At 39.3% G+C, this 17,702-nt stretch overlaps 1 protein-coding gene across 3 annotated transcripts in view; it reads left to right on the forward strand.

The window, feature by feature from the left end:
- The window catches only part of ELOVL7 (ELOVL fatty acid elongase 7), a 79,099-nt gene that overhangs the window by 39,720 nt on the left and 21,677 nt on the right, over positions 1-17,702 (forward strand). For 2 of the 3 annotated variants that reach the window (XM_046000711.1, XM_046000712.1), the window contains exons 2-3: positions 8,565-8,650; positions 11,290-11,387. In XM_046000711.1, the coding sequence (XP_045856667.1) occupies positions 11,324-11,387 (64 nt within the window). In that variant the 5' untranslated portion in view covers positions 8,565-8,650; positions 11,290-11,323. The remainder of the gene's footprint in view (positions 1-8,564; positions 8,651-11,289; positions 11,388-17,702) is intronic. The other variant, XM_046000710.1, reaches the window with a different exon arrangement.

Raw genomic sequence — 17,702 nt, forward strand, 5'->3', positions numbered from 1 at the left:
CTAAAACGAATATATTTTATGTCAATTATAGCACAATAAATAAAAATCATATCCAGTTAAAAAAAAGGCTAAGATACGGAAGCAATTGAAGTGTTCATCAGTGATCAACGGGTAAATGGATAAAGAAGATGTGTGTGTGTATAACTTGAGGGTACGATGCTAAGTAAAATAAGCCAGACACAGAAGAGCAAATACTGCATAATAGCACTTATATGTGGAATCTAAAAAACAAAATGCAGACTTACAGATACAGAAAAAAGATTGGTCATCGCCACAGAGAGGGGAGTTGGGGGTGAAATGGATGAAGGGGATTAGGGGGTACAAATTTTAGTTATAAAATAAGTCGCAGGGATATAGTGCACAACATGGGTATTACAGTCAGCACCGTATTAACTTTGTAAGGTGACGGAAGGGTAACCAGATTTATTGTGGTAACCATCACACAATGTATACAAACATCAAATCACTATGTTGTACACCTGAAACTAACATAATGTGGTATGTCAGTTATACCTTAATAAGTAAAAATTGATCAATCCTGTCCAGTAAAAAGAAAAAAAAAGCAGTAATATTAGTTGAGTAAACAAATGAATGAGTTTTCCCTTGGAGATCCCTTTGCTTGCAGTACGTGTCCCTCCTCTCTGCCAGGTGCATGCATTTTTGCCTATTGAAATTTTATTCTCAAAGCTCAGGTCATACATCCTCCCCTCCAACAGGCCTTTCTTCCTGGTCACATGGGCCAGAAGTAAGCCTTCGTTCCTTGAAGCTGTAGTACTCTCTGGCAACTGTTTGCCTGACCCTGTGTTCTGCTTTGCATTTTAGATACCTGTGCAGGCATTTCTTTTTCCTGCCAAATCGAAAGTTATTTGAATTGAGGGGCCTTGGTTTTAAAATAATATTGTATCCTGCTCAGCACTTCCTTGCACAATGACATACCTTTGGTTTTGGAGAGAAAATGAATGAGGGGAATATGGCATTCACTGGAACAAATTGGAGAAGAAGGCCTAAGGGGTGGGGTATTTGGTCTGGCCCTCTTGCCTTGCCTTGACTTCCTTTTTTCTTCTTCTGTGTTTACCACATTTCAGAATTCTTTCAGCAGATATTTCTTGAGTGTCTGTTTTACTCCAGACATTGTTCTAGGACTTGGGTTACAAACAGGAGTGAAAGTGTCCTTGAGGTACCCCTTCTTCTGACAGGGAATCAAGTCCTGTTGGTCGTGGTGGTCACTCCCATCTGTACAGTTTTTTGGATGCATGTCTCAGACTTACTCATCCCATTTTCTAGGCTCTTCCCAGATGCAGAGGCTATCTGAGGGCAGGGCTCCTGTCTTTATTGTCCCGTTCCCTACTGCATTGAACTTAAGTTTTACAGAGTTTTACACGTGCTAATAATTTAAGCAGCTTCTTTATTTACCCTGAATGTTCTCTGCGTCTTCTCTAAATTTGTTTGGTGTTTCCAGAGATAAATGCTGCATTGGGGCCAGAGACTTGGCAAGGATACTAATGGGTCTCCTTAGATTGGGAAGCCCCCTGTTATCACGAGATTGAGGATAAGCACAATAAATAGCGTGCTTTAGCATTGTGCTAAAGGTTTACATGACTTCCGTTTCCTGCTGGAGCCTGTTGCTAGTATCCATCAGAATGTCAAAAGAGATAATAATCAACTCAGAAGACACTTCCCTGCCTTTAGATTCTTTTTCTGGAACTCATCCTCTTACTGCTTAAGCCACTTCAAATTGAGTGTTCTCTTACAGACAAATCTCTTCCCTGGTACCATAACATTCCCATTTGCAAAACAGAAAATTAGATAGTTTTTTCTTATTTGATATTTTTTGTTTGATATTTGATATTTTTGGTTTTTATTTGATATTTGATTGTTTTCCTAAAAGACAAGACTCAGATTCTGATTTTTCTGTAATTTACTAAGACCTAAGATGTAGCAATGATTTCCCCTTTCCCAGGTGTTTGGGAACTTCAAGCTTATTTTGCTTTCAAAATAGGAGGTTAGGGATGCCTGGGTTGCTCAGTTGGTTAAGCCACTACCTTTGGCCCAGGTCATGATCCTGGAGTCCTGGAATCGAGTCCCACATCAGGCTCCCAGCTCTGCAAGGAATCTGCTTCTCCCTCTGACCTTCTCCCCTTTCATGCTCTCTTTCATTCTCTCCCTCTCTCTCAAATAAATAATTTGAAAAAAAAAATAGGGGGTTAGTTTCCTTATATCTTGGGTGTATGTGCTGACTAAAAGGTCTCCCAAATTTCACATCTCTTATGGGATGTTTTGCGTCACCAGAGAAAACTTACCAGTATTGATTGCGCCTCCTGTTACTGCCCTTCTTGACCCAGATGTCTTATCATAGCCAGGTGACATTCATTAGCTGGATCCTTGGTCACGAATTTTATGCCATTTCCTCATGTTGTGGGTGTTGTGTCTCAGAATGGCTTATGCAGCATTGAGAAAGGTTCCCAAACTTGGCCCATCACCAGAATCTCCCCAAATATACTAATTGAACCTAGATTTCTCTCCAACTGATTTTGATTTTCAACCACGTCTGGCAACCACTGAGATAAGGGATAGGGAAAGGAGAAAAAATGTAGTGACCTGATTCCATACCTAAAGTAAATGGTTTCAAACCTCAACTGACAAAGTCAGCTATGTAAGAACAAAATTTCTTTTTTTTACAGCTCAGTTTTTATTTTTTAATAAAGGTTTATTTTGGGGGGTGGCAGGAACCTATTTCATGCAGTTCTAAATAGGTTACTCCCCCACTTCATCCCCCTCAGCAAGTTAAAACAAGCTTATGTAAGATCATGTTACTTGGAAGGAGGAGCCCTTTAGTCCTTGGTGTCCTTGGTCAACATTGCTCTCCCCAAGACATCCAGGGTCCCATCAGCTCTTTGGCTACTTGTCCCTGCCGGTCTGTGCTGTCGCTAGCTACGTGACTGCTTCATTTTCTCCAGCTCTTCTGCAATTCTTCTGGGTCTGTCGAGGACACTCAGAAGTGTTTCTGTGGCTCCTGCTTCATGCGAGAGGAAGAGAAACTCTCTATGCCAGCCTAAGGCCCCATCAGCCACCTGTTCCCCCTCTACCCAAGCAACTGAGCCTGACCACTCCTGCCCTCTCTTCCCATAATCCTACCTGGCATCTTGCCAGGGCTTCTTGCCCTTCTCTTTGAGGTCGGCACTAATTGCTTTCCCTCCACCTCCTCCTTCATCAGTCCCAAAGCTTGCTCTTCTATGCTAGAAGACATAGAAACCTCTGATGTTTCCTCTCAGATCTCTTGCTTGTGTCATTGGGTTCTTCTGTATGGCTAAAGTGCCTAAGCTTTCCTAACTCTAAAGCCTGGATAAGACTTTGTTTCTCTTCTGCTGTTCTGTTTCATTCCTGAAACAATTAATACAACCTAGCTATGGAATAGAAATGGCAAAAAAAATCGGGGGGAGTGATAAAGGAAATCCTAAGAAGAAACAGATATATACCTTAAAATGCAAAATCCTGTATGGAAGGTGTGTCAAACATGTATTTTTGCTTCTGCAGTGTGTGTGTGTGTTGGGGGGGGTAGTACATTCACACATACCTGTATGGTAATTAACAACATTGAAAATCTGTCATTTGGGGGGCGCCTGGGTGGCTCAGTGGGTTAAGCCGCTGCCTTCGGCTCAGGTCATGATCTCAGGGTCCTGGGATTGAGCCCCGCATCAGGCTCTCTGCTCGGCAACGAGCCTGCTTCTCTCTCTCTCTGCCTGCCTGTCTACTTGTGATCTCTCTCTCTGTCAAATAAATAAATAAAATCTTTAAAAAAAAAAAAAATCTGTCATTTGGAATCATTTTTCACTGAGTCTATTTCAGGTTCTAAATTCACTTTCTTTTAATTGAAGTTCATAGTAGATGATAGAGAAAAACATTTAAACTAATATGCTGGAATATATACGTATAAATGAGTGTTTTACCTCAGGCTTCTATACATTTATTCCACTAATATTGCTATGACTCTAAACATTTCCGGATTTTTTTTTTTGAAACTCTCTTAATGTTACGATGTATAAGTTGAAAATGTTAGTAGTAAATTAATTATGAGTAAAGTTTCTCCATTGCCATGCTTCTCACCCCACTTAAGAAGGGGGAGCTCAGCTTCATCCATTTTCCTTCGGAATCATTCTTTTTTTTTTTTTTAAGATTTTATATATTTATTTGAGGGGGAGGGAGGGGCAGTGAGAGCATGGAAGAGAGAGAGGGTGAAGCAGACTCCCCACCAAGCAGGGAGCCCAATGTGGGTCTCAGACCCCGAGATCATGACCTGAGCTAAAGCCAAAAACTTAACTAACTGAGCCATCCAGGCACCCCAAGAATCATTCTTAACTTATGATCGGTTATGACCTGACTTCTAGAAGTGGTAGACAAAGATCCCCCCCTCTCTTAGAGCTATTTAAATGACATTCTGGAAAATTCTAAAATCATTTTGTGAAAAAAAGCTCAAAATTTTTTTTGAATGACATCATCACTGAAATAAATGTATAATTGCCAAAGTAGTGACTCTGAACCAACTGCTCTTACCTGGATGAATAAAATGTTGGTTATTTAAATTAGGGATTCTCAACTAGGGATTGGCAGTTTGTCAATTTATCGAAATTTTTTGGTTGTCTCAACTTGGGAGTTCTGGCATCTAGTGGGTGGAGGCCAGGGTCGGTGCTAAGCATCCTAGAGTACTTGGGACAGCTTCCCACCCCTAGCAGTTGTCTGTCCCCAAATGTCAGTACAACCAAGGTTGGGAAATCTAGGTTTAAACAAATAAGTTATTATTTTATAGTCATTCCTCTCGTTTTAATGTGCTTAAAAGTTTCTGATCCCCTTCCCAGCCTCAGTCTAACCAAACCTTTGGGATGGAGCAAACTCAAACACCCAGACCTTCTATTCACACTTAGACTCACAACCTCTTCAAGGCTTTCTTTCCACTTATGTTCAGAGGATGGGGGTGGAAGGGGAAACTGGATCCAGGGAGGAAACAGGCGGGGTGGGGAATACACAGGAAACCTGCAGTTTAATATCTAGGTGGAGGTTTCCCTAGCAGTCTTTGATTTCTTCCTGAGATTTTTACTTCTTATCTCAGCATTTTTTCTTCTTGAGACTCCATGTGAACTCTGGTTTTCCAGCATCATTACTCAGAGAGAGGCTGTGTGACACTTTTCACCTGAAGACCTTTTGCCACCGTGTAGCCTGAGGTCCCAATGCCCTGTTCTGACTCACTACTGAACCCCCCCCCACCACCACCCCCCCCCTCCCGCCATCCTCTTCTAATGAGTCAGGATTGAGTGTGTTTTCCTTTTGCTTCCAAGCTGGCTCTGCTCTTCTCCTTTGTAAGACCATCTGCATTTGAAGGCACATTTCCCTTATCAGTTCTCCAATGAGCAATTATGATTTCTGTGGAATAGCTTGATTTGCCCTGCCCTTCTCTCCTTCCTTCCTTTGTACAGGGGTGAAGTTTCAAACCACCACCTCTTTATGCAGGCAGACATGGCTTTCCACAGAAAGGTCAGCTGTTTTGTTCTTACCCTGCTATCCTCATTTCCACCAGAGACCTCCATCCCTATGCTGGTACCTTCCTGAAGCTCCTTTTGTGTCCCTCAGCAGATGTGTTCTTGCAGGTTTGTTCCTAATGTCTGATTTCCAAAGCAAAGATCAGTGGGAGCCCAGAACCTTCCAGACATCCAAGAAAAAGGGAAACCATATGGCCTTGCTCCTGGATCATGACATGCCCTAGGAAAGCCAAATGCTGACTCTACCACTTCTTTCCCCCAGAGAAGGTGTCCCGTACATATTTTACAGGGTGTGGATAAATCTCTACACATGAGGATTGATCTGGAAATGGTGGGCCATGATTTTAGATTTCCTGGGTTCCTGCTAGCTACTTCCTATCACAGGCAACTCGAAGGTCCCATCCTCATCTGGGTGCATTCCATATGGTGGAATTCTTTCAGATGAGTTCCACTTTGTGATGACTGTTAAAATAACTGTGAGCCAAATGGATGAAGTGATCAGATACCTAAAGCATATTGTCTGTGTTCTGGTGTTCTATCCATGCTGCACTGACATAAGCCACTTATAGCTTTGAGTAATCTCTAGGGAAGCTGCCCATGGGAAGGGCCTTCTGTTGGCAGCAGGCACATTTCCCACATTTGAACTTGACATCTTTAATGTGGACCTAATGAAGGTAGTCTGGGCAGTTTAACCCTCTACATTATCAAATGACCCAGTCACCATGTGATGCTGTCAAAAACAAGGAGAATTCATGGGTCAGTTATAGGTAGTTGAATTCTAGTACCAGTCTTCCATCAACAAGCTCCTTGTTAACTGCCACAGAGTTTTGAGGCCTTTGGAGGTGGGCCCCTCCAGTGCCTCCCTTGTCTCTTCTCTTGATGGAGATCTAGTCATCTGTCTACTGTTTTTGAGTTTTTAACTCTCTGCTTCACCTACAGGAGAACCCTGATTTTTGTGACATTACTAGCCCTGAAATCTTATGCTAGTAAGCATTTTAAATTGGTTATTCAGGTCCCAGTTCTGCTGTTAGCTGGAAGATATCTCTAAACCTTCACCACATGGAGTAAATTTCTTCTCATCTCTATGTACCACTGTCTAGCAGTCAAATATCCGTGTTAAATCATGTTGTAGTTAGGGGTCAACGAGATGGCTGACTCTAGTCTAAGAATAGCATTATATCTTTTGTAGGACAACCCCAGGCTGCCCCAAATTCAGTTGTTAACAGTTTCCTAGACCAATCCTTACAAGGTAATATTGGCATCCAGTCCAGTACTGTCCAGCCTAGAAAATTCTCAGCTGTGTGGTGTCTCTTCTTCTTCTTCTCTTTTTTTTAAAGATTTTATTTTATTTATTTATTTATTTGAGAGAAAGAGATCACAAGTAGGCAGAGAAGCAGGCAGAGAGAGAGGGGGAATCAGGCTTCCGCTGAGCGGAGAGCCCGATGTGGGGCTTGATCCCAGGATCCTGAGATCATGACCTGAGCTGAAGGCAGAGGCTTTAACCCACTGAGCCACCCAGGCGCCCATGTGGTGTCACTTCTAACAAGGCTAAAGGATCAGGTTTTCTTTTCATGCCCCATCCCTACACAATTCTGCAGACTTCTTCTTTCTTCTGGACCCATAGGTGTTAAAGACTGTTGGATTTCATATTATATACAAGAAAAGGATCAATGAGAGAGTCCACACTCCAGGAACTTGGACTAATGGATGCCTTTCCTACCTCACCAGTGCTCCATCTCTCACCTCCCTAGAGAACATCTGCTCCTGTTTCCCATCTAGTATGAGTTGCTCCTCTGACTGCCTTTCCCTTCTCCCTTCATTTCAAACTTGTGTTTGGGTTTAGAGAAACCAGCTCTGTTTACTCTCTGTGAATGTTTCTAACCTGCATTAATCTGTGGTTTCTTGAGCTTTTGTGCTTTTGGAAGTTTAAGGAGAGGAAAATGTCCTGCATGGATTGAGCGGGGGAAAACAGAAGAGGAAGGAATTGCATGGAAAACAGAATAATAGTTTGAAATGCTATCTCACCATATACCATATATAATTAGAATCTTGGTTTGGAGTAATTTAAACAACATTATTTTGGGAGTTTATGAGAATAATGGCTCGAGGTCTGTTTTATCTGCAGTTAAGGTGCACAAGTAAGTAGCTTTTAGCATGGTCTAAACACTTATACCAGGGCACTTGGATGCTGCTGCTGGTTAGGTGTCCGATTCTTGGTTTCAGCTCACGTCATGATCTCAGGTTGGTGAGATCGAGCCCCACACTGGGTTCTGCATTCAGTTTGGAGACTGCTTGAAGTTCTCTCTCCTGCTTTCTCTGACCCTCCTGCTTTCGCTCACTCCCTCTGTCTCTCTAAAATAAATAAATCTCTAAAGAAAAATAAAATAAATTAAAAAATTTTAAAAACACTCAGATCAAAATAGTTGGAAAACATCAAGGGAAGACTCATATATAATTGGACATTCCAGTTCTTAAAAAAAAAGCAGTAGAGGGCGCCTGGGTGGCTCAGTGGTTTAGGCCGCTGCCTTCGGCTCAGGTCATGATCTCGGGGTTCTGGGATCGAGTCCCGCATCGGGCTCTCTGCTCGGCGGGGAGCCTGCTTCCCTCTCACTCTCTCTGCCTGCCTCTCTGCCTACTTGTGATCTCTCTCTGTCAAATAAATAAATAAATAAAATCTTAAAAAAAAAAAAAAGGCAGTAGAGTTTTCTCTAGATTTGTTGCATAAAATGCCATTCAACTCTACTAGATAATGAGTTTGGCCAGATGCTTTCCGATTAAATTGGCACAATTTTTCTCTGCAAGTGATGATGTCTGACTTTGATGAAATGTCCATTCTTTATTGGATTCTGTGCTCTAAATGTCACAAGTATATATTATCTCACGTGGTCCTCAAAACAACTCTGAGTTACTTTATTTTATCTTGGTAGGTTGTAGAATCACCATTTTCCAGATTAGGAAATTGAGCTTTCATTTTGCTCAGGGTCATACAGCTGTTAAATGGTGAGATTCAAACCAAGGCTTTTGTCATTGTAGAAGGGATCCATAGGGAAGAGCTCAGGCTGACTCCAGTAAGACCCTGGCATCACCACAATTCTTGAATCTGAACTCAACTTGAGGAGGTAAGATGGATCAAAGCCATGCTGAGATACTTCCCTGAACTTGGAGAGATCCCCTGGAGGGGATGGACCCTTGAGGAATTAAGATAAAAATCTCTCTTTTGTCTGTATGTGCATTTGTGTATGGATGTTTAAGTAAGTTGGTCCAGCAAAGGTGTGGCTGATCCTATTCCTTTATTTTCCCTTTGAAATATTTCAGTTCTTTATTTTTTGGATAGGTAATGTATTCACATTAGTTAAAAACCAAACAGTATGAGGTCTACCTTCTACCCCTTCAACCCACTTTGTACCTCATTCCCTTACCCATGAATATCTTTTCAGAATTTGTTTTGTGCTAATATAAATAAATGCAAATTTATGTTCTCATTGCTTCCCTCCTTTTTAATATAAAAGTCATTTTAATTTTTAAAATTTTAATTTTAATTAAAATTAAACTTAAATTTTAATTTAAGTTTTATGTAACTTCCCCCTTTTTTTTTTCACATAGAGATTTATCTTGGATACCTTTCCATATCAGCACATGAAGAACTTCCTCATTCTTACTTAAAATAGCACAATATTTCATGGTTTAGATGTATTATCATTTACTAACCAGTCCACTTTTATTAGACATTTGGCTTGTTTCCAGTCTGTTGCTGTTCCTAACTGATGCAATGAATAACCTTGAATATGTCATTCTGCATATGTGCATGTGTATCTAAAGGATGAGTTTCTAAGAATAACGTTGCTATAAAAAAATATGCATTTATACTTTCTCCTACCAAATTGGCATTACCAAGGGTTATTGCATTCCCACCAACAATGTATGAGTTTACCATAGTCTTCTCAACATGTTTTTGGATTTGCACCAATCAGACTGATAAAAATGTTTGGATTTTAGCCCATCCACTGTAATCAAATAGTGTAAATTTCTTGCTATGATTAAAGGTGAACAACTTTTCATATGTTTAAGAGCCATTTGTCTTTCCTTTTCTATGAGATTTGCCCATGTTTTTCTTATCTTATAGGTCTTTTTTTTTAAATCAATTTCTTAGAACTCTTTACATATTAAGGAGAGTAGCATTTGTCTGTGATATGAACTGAACATATTTTTTCCTGTTTGTCATTTTTTACTTTTTAATTTTTTCCTCTTGATTTTCAGGTGGTTACATTTGTTAGTCTTCTCTTATGTCTTTTGTATTTTAAGTCAAAGTTAGAAAGTCCTTTCCCACTCCAAGACTAGAAAAGTGTTCTCTCTGTTGTCATCTAGTACTTTCATGATTCTGTTTTTCTTTTTCTTTTTCTTTCAGTTTTTCTTATTTAAATCTTTGATCTGCTTGGAGTTTATCTTGGTTTATAGTATAATGTTAGGATCCAACTTTTCCCCCTAGATGGCTATCTCATGTATCACACCATTTTTTTAAAAACTGCTGGTAATTCAATACCCACTGGTTTGAGATGCCACCTTTATCATAATACTATATGTCTTAAAAAGAAATATTTTATGTTCAAAATATAAATGTATTTATGTGTGTATGTGTGTGTGTATGTATGTGTATGTATGTATATATATATGTATATAAGCGCTTATATTCTAAATGGCTTTTAGAATGTTAGAAGAAAGTTTGATTTTTCCTGTTGCAGGCCTAAAGAATTTCTTTTTTATTGTGCTAAAACGTACATGATGTAAAATTTACCATTTTAACTATTTTTTAGTGTGAAGTTCAGGGACATTAAGTACATTTACATTGTTGTACACTATCACCGCCATCCATCTCCAGAGCTATTTGATCTTCCCACTCTATGTCTTTGAATCAAATACACTTCATTTTATGGCACACCATACATTTTTAAGATGTATGCTGATTTCAGAGGTGTTCATGTGTGGGAGAGTGTGCATCTGAGAATTTACAAAATATAGTTCCTAACTGTATCTGGTGTATTTCTGGATGTTCTGCTGTATCCCCCTGGTTTGCTTCTTCGTGTGTTGGTGTCACATTGTTTTAATTATTGAGGATTTAGATTATCTTTTAATATATAATAGGACTAGTTTCCTTTCACTAGTTTTTTTGTTGTTCTTCCAAAGACTTCTTTTTATAACTATTCTTATGTATCTGTCCAGATAAATGAGGCAGCTTTTCCTTGGCTGTTGTAGATCTTCTTTCCTTCCTTCTTTCTACCTATCTATATTCCACTTAAATATTAAAGACTTGGCATCCGGAAGACCTTGTTATGCCTGGAGATCAGCTATAAGTCCTAGTTCAGAGTAGCTTCTTGGAATGTTTGTATATCTGCTTGACTTTCTTCTACTCGGTTTTTATTTCAAAAGTTGCCATGGAAGGTAGTCTTTTCCTGATCTGCGCTGTTGCTATAAAAGGGAGGTGCACTTATGAATGTTCTTAGAATCATTCACTCCTTTTTTATCTTGTACGCAGAATGTTAGCCTTTTTCAGCAAAGTAAGCATTGTTCTTATAATGATGAAAAGTCTTAAATGTTTGCCACTGTATCAGGGTTCTCTAATGCATTTACCCTCAGTAGAAGTTTGTTGTTTTGCCAAGTATTCCTATTAAATATTTAGCATTTATCGTATTGTTTTATTAGAACTTGGCTTTATTTGCATTTATAGATCATAAACTCATTTATTTTTTTTCTTTTACCAAAGAACCCATTATAAGAGCCAGTAAATCCTGTGGAAAATGTCCTTCAGTGATCTTACGTCCAGAACCGTGCGTCTGTACGATACTTGGCTCAAAGATGCTGGTAAGTAACCAGACTTCGTACTTAAGGCGCATCTTTTCTTTTTATGTTAGATTCCAATATTTAATAGGATCTCTCTGAAACAGAATGAGAGACTGCAACTTGACACAACCTCATAACACCTCAAATATTAATTTTTATTACTAGTTAACAAAGAGGAAGTATCAAAGTTCTCGTTACAAATATGCACAAAAATAGAGCTACACCAGTGTTTATTACGATGTTTATGATATTGAAAATATTATTATAAATATCCAGATTTAATATCCAATGAAGGAAATTGGTTAATAGATGATGGTACATTCCAATTCAGCAGTCATTAAAAGTGATTTTTGGAGGCACAGTGCACTTAGGCTTGCTTCTGCCCACTTGCTCCTAAGGAAATAGCAATTAATGGCAACAATGCTGGTTCTCAAATGGGAGGGGCTGCACCCTCAGGGCTGTATCAGAAAGGGCAGGGACTGTTTCATAGGCTCATCCCTAAGTAATTCTGAAATGTCTGCCTTCTTGCTGTGCCCATTAAAAAAAAAAAAAAAAATCAATGTTCTAGGAGAGCATTTAATGCCAAGTCAAGTTTAAATATGTTAAATGAAAAATGGGTTATAAAACACCACATACATTACTTTTGTGAGAGCCGTTGTCTCTCTGTGATAGGATTATGGGTCATTTCTATTTACTTATCTATGTCTTTTTTTTAATACCACTCAAATGTGTGTTGCTTTTATAACCATCACAGAACATTTTAAAAATGTAACAAAGGTAGGGCTCCTGCGTGGCTCAGTCGGTTAAGCATCCAACTCTTCATTTTGGCTCAGGTCATGATTTCAGGTTTGTGAGATTGAGCCCCTCACTGGGGTCTGTGCTGGGCTCCCCACAGAGCCCGCTTAAGATTCTCCCTCTCCTGGGCACCTGGGTGGCTCAGTGGGTTAAGCCGCTGCCTTCGGCTCAGGTCATGATCTCGGGGTCCTGGGATCGAGTCCCGCATCAGGCTCTCTGCTCAGCAGTGAGCCTGCTTCCCTTTCTCTCTCTCTCTCTGCCTGCCTCTCTTGTGATTTCTGTCAAATTATTCTGTCAAATAAATAAATAAAATCTTTTAAAAAAAAAACGATTCTCCCTCTCCTTCTCCTCTGCCCCTCCCCTTATCTGTATATAGATGACAAAGGTAAAACGATTTTTAAATAAACAAGGAATCAAGAGTATTGTAGAGCTGAGGCAGACCTCATCAAAAGTGGTATCATCAGGAGCGCCTGGGTGGCTCAGTGGGTTAAAGCCTCTGCCTTCGGCTCAGGTCATGATCTCAGGGTCCTGGGATTGAGCCCCATATCAGCCTCTCCGCTCCGCGGGGAGCCTGCTTCCTCCTCTCTCTCTGCCTGCCTCTCTGCCTAGTTGTGATTTCTCTCTGTCAAATAAATAAAATATTTAAAAAAAAAAAGTGGTATCGTCAAAGCTAACTCATTTTAGAATTTTAGAATTAAAGACACTGAGGCCCAGAGATGTGACCTTGTTGAGAATGTGGCTAGTTGTTGGCAGGTGAAGACGGGAACCTGTGTTTCCTGGTTTTGATTAGATTTCTGGTATTTCACATGCGAATTATTTGACACATATTCAAATAATTGACACATTTGACACAGCATCACCACTTCAGCCTAGCTCTTCCCTATCAACCAAAAATCACATGTTCTCCAAATTCAGGAAGAAAAAGTGCTGCCTCTTGGCATTGAACACAACTGGAATTATTTTCCAATTTATGCAGATTTCAGCAAAGATGCACTCTGTCGTGGTTGCCATTTTTCTCAGGAGTCTGCTAAAGACCAATTTTATTTCACTAAAAAAGGTCTCAACACATTTGCCCTGGAAGAGCACCAAGGGTTTTTTCAGTATCTCATAAACAGTGAAACTTCAATCTGGTAGGGTGATGGAGAATGACTGTTTCTGTGTTTCTTCCTTTTTTTCCTTAGTTTTTTAACTTATGTAATGATTCTGAGAACATATAGATTTTTCTAGATATCCCCCTTCTTTCATAAGGTTTACAATAATTCTCATAAATTCAGTATTTAATTTAAATATTATTTGTCTTGTTTTAATGGTTTTCACCTTTTTTGTATTTTAAAAATAGTAATAAAAAAATTAACTACTTTTCAAAGCAGAGGTATGCCTTACTACCTGAAATGTCATGATTTGAACTTGGAAGCCAAGCAGATTTGGGTGCATTTTTGAAATGGACCTGTTTGGAAGCACAAGTCTCTTGCTCTTTACTATACCAAATATGGTAGCTCAAGAGAGTCAGATAATCAGTATCCTAACTCAGGAGCCAAACCGATTTAGATGATGATTAATATCCGTATAGAGCTGGAAGTATAAAATGTTTTTAAATGAATGACTTCTGAATTCCATTTCCACCATTATCCATCTGAATTCCATATTCACTATTATCCACTATTATCTCTGCTTTTTATTGGGAATACTTACATTGAAAAGCTGAGCAATCTTAGGTCATAAAAGGGAATAATAAAGCGCTGGAGGCAATTAGGGAGAAACAAAGGGAGCCCCTGAAAAATCATTGCAAACAGTACAGGGAAAGTGAGAGAGGGGGCAGGCAGTGCTGCATCTGTGGTTATGCTAATCTGAAGTCATGAGAGAGGGGAGGGGGTATGGGAATGTATAATGAAAAGACTTAGATTTAAGTTCTGCCATTTCTGTGGACTGGCTAGGAGGTCTTGAACAAATTATTGTCTATTTTAAATAGATATTTCTTTTTCAGCAAAACAGAGGTGAGGATGGTACCTATGAGCTACCAGACAATGTGCATAAAAGCGCTCTGTGACTTAGGAAGTATCTAAGCACAGATGGTGGTAGTTGTTACAGATGACAGAAAGAGTACTGTCATCTAAAAATACTTTTTTTTTTTTAAAGATTTTATTTATTTTTTTGACAGACAGAGATCACAAGTAGGTAGGCAGAGAGAGAGGAGGAAGCAGGCTCCCTGCTGAGCAGAGAGCCTGATGCGGGGCTTGATCCCAGAACCCTGAGATCATGACCTGAGCCAAAGGCAGAGGCTTAAACCACTGAACCACCCAGGCACCCCTAAAAATACTTTTAATATAGCATATGCTTTTTATGTCTATTCATATATATAATTTTAAAATAAAATGTCTATTTAAAAAACTTTTAATTTAAATTAAGATTTTTATTTAAAAATTTATTTAAATAAAATTTATTAAAATTTTATTAAATTTAAATTTTTGTAATTTAAAATTTTTTAAAATGTCTATTCATATATATATAAATGTCTATTCATATATATAAATATATGTAATTTTTTAAAAATCAGGGCCTAGAGGGCTAAAATGCTTTGTGTTAGATTTATAAGTTTGTGAGAACACTATCAGGTATAACAGGAGGGTATTTTGCTTCTGCTTAGTGTGGTATTGATCTCACAGAGCCATTAGAAATTACTCCTGGCCATCTTAGTCCAGTTTTACTTAGCTTACCCTGGGAAGGTCTGAACCCATGATCAAGGGCCAAGATTTTCAAGTGTATTCTTGGCTTTGGCCCTATTCCTGAGTGGCATTCGGGAAACCTGTTATTCATTGGTTTCCTGATTGTTAGAGAAGTAGTGGTCATGCATAATTATTTCATGTGGAAAATTCCTTAGCTACCCAAATTTAAATACAGTTAATTAACACCTAAGCTGTAAGAGGATTTATTATGGTTCCTGGATATGAGATGTCAAATTCTGAAGTCATGCTCTAGTAGCATTTTGGACTGTAGAGAAACGGAAACTTGTTAATGTTTCAAAAGCAGCTTTCCTTATGTTTGGTTAGTAATAATGGCTTTTCAATCCTGGTTATGCTTTTTTTACAATAGGTTGGAGTATGAGTTGAGTTGCTGCCATTCTGAACCTTTGGTACTTCACAAAGTGCCAGAGGTACATGTTTCTTTTCCTCTCAGCGTCTTCATCTTGGTGCATTGAATTTTAAAGGGTGTACTTGAGCTAGTACATGCTACTTAAGAAGAGAACACTCTCTTACAAGTAGTTGATGGAAAAGCTCATTAAAATTCTATCTTTGTGGCACTTCTATTTTCCCTGGACTCTCTCTGGAACACTCTTAGAAAAGAATGATTAGACTAGCAATAAGTCAGAACTTCGGTGATGACTAGGGTATGAACTTCAGACAACCTGCCTCCCCATCCTCTTATTTCATCTTGGCTCAACTCATGACACTGAAGCCCAACCCTGATGCCAAGTAGGAGGTACATGAAACACTCTTCCCTCAGCCTGTTGTGTCTGGGGAAAAAAGAGCTCGCTTCACCTCTGAATATTTTGTAAATTGTGGAATCACACAGTGAGTCTTTATCACAGACTTTAAATGGCTTTGAGCAGTTCCCCCCACAACTTCCGAGATCAAGTCACCATCCATATGTGACTTGTAGACATCTTGTCAGGGGAGTCCCTGTACCTCACATAGAAGTGGGCTCCCTATTCAGAAAAGTATAATTGTTACTGAGCAAGAAGGCAGGCAACATGAACAGTTGTTAGAGTCATTAACAATGATTGGAGTCATGAACATCATAGTAAAGGCTTTGAATTTCATTGCTTGGTAGGGAGAGCTGATGTGAGCAGAGGAATAATCTGGGCAGAGCTGTACTTTTAAAAAGTGCATTTGGGGGGCACCTGGGTGGCTCAGTGGGTTAAAGCCTCTGCCTTCAACTCAGGTCATGATCCCAGGGTCTTGGGATCAAGCCCCACATCGGGTTCTCTGCTCCGCGGGGAACCTACTTCCTCCTCTCTCTCTGCCTGTCTCTGCCTGCTTGTGATCTCTGTCTGTCAAATAGATGGATGGAATCTTTAAAAAAAAAAAAAAAAAGTGCATTTGGAAGTTGTATGGAAGACAAGGTGTAGCAGATTGGAACAGATGCAGGGAAACCACATAAAAGACATCTGCAGAGCACCTAGTGAGGGATGCTGAGGCCTCCAGTATAGGTGGGTGAAGCCCTGAAGCCTTGATTCTTAACTCTGACAGTTCATTGTGGTTACCTCAGTATCTGTGGATGCCTGGGACCCATGCCCTAGGATTCTGATGCGGTTAGAACAGGGTCTTTTTTTAAAATTTCTTAATTTGATTTTTAATTTGATTTTGATTTTTAAATACTACAGAGGGAATTCTGCTATCCTGACAGAATTCAGATCTGCTGTCATAGTAGCAATGCATGCTTATTGAGTCCTTATGTTGTGCTGGGCTCTTTACATATAGTAACACATTAAATCCCCTGTGAGATACATGCTGCTTTATGCCCAATTCACTGATGAGGAAAGTAAACACAGAGAAGTGAAGTCAGTGGCTCCAGATCCCATGAGTCAGTGGGAGAGCCAGTTCCAGAACCCAGGCCAGCTGATTCCAAAGCTTTGCTGAAATAGGTTTTAAAAATAAACGAAAGAACTTGATATACTGTTTTATGAAAATAACATGAAATTAGCCAGCTTTTCCCAAAAGGTACAATGATATTTTCAAAATTATAGAACTTGAAAGTCACACATAGGATTTTAAAAGAAGGTGTATGCTTAAAATATTAAATTACGGGAAAAAATTACTTTTTTAAGCTTTTTTTTTTTTTTTCCTCCGTCCTGAGCCAACCCAGCATGCTTTTCCTGGCTTGTTTTCTTTCTAGGGCTACCAGAGGAAGAACAGAAAGATGATGTCATTTGATATTTTTTCCCCCTGCTGAGTCAATAAAAGAATAAAATAAAATATATCTTTAATTCAGGAATTCCTTTACAGACACACACACAAAAAAACCTCTGTTTCAGTCATATCAATGATGTCTGTTAAGAACAGGAACATTTTAAATTGCTTAAAGAGGAGAAGAAAAAAATTTAAATCATCCACACTGTCACCATCCAAAGGTGACCATGTTAGTTAATATCCTACCAGTGGTCTTGTTTGGCACTGGCTGAAAGTCCTTATTTCGGAAAAGTCCTTATTTTCGGGAGTGAAAACTAGACATATTCATATGTTCCTATATTCAAACTTTAGATTACCCAGTGATAGAAGAAATTCAACAAAGTTGAAGCAGTTCTGATTCAGTTCTGTGCCATTTGTATGGCCAACTTTTATTTACTGTGACTTCCCTGGTGAGTTATGGGCTCGCGGCTTGCACTCCGTTTGGCCGTTGAAACTGCAGGTGGCACCCAGATGTCCTAGGGAACATGTGGAAGGGAAGAAAGGTAACTAATAGAAGCAGTAGAAGACTTCAGTGCTGTGTACCTGGATAGCTGAGTTCAAAACTTGTAGTGATTTCAAACTGTGACAATCTTAA

The sequence above is a fragment of the Meles meles genome, chromosome 3, assembly GCF_922984935.1.
Source record: "Meles meles chromosome 3, mMelMel3.1 paternal haplotype, whole genome shotgun sequence".
Lineage (NCBI taxonomy): Eukaryota > Metazoa > Chordata > Mammalia > Carnivora > Mustelidae > Meles > Meles meles.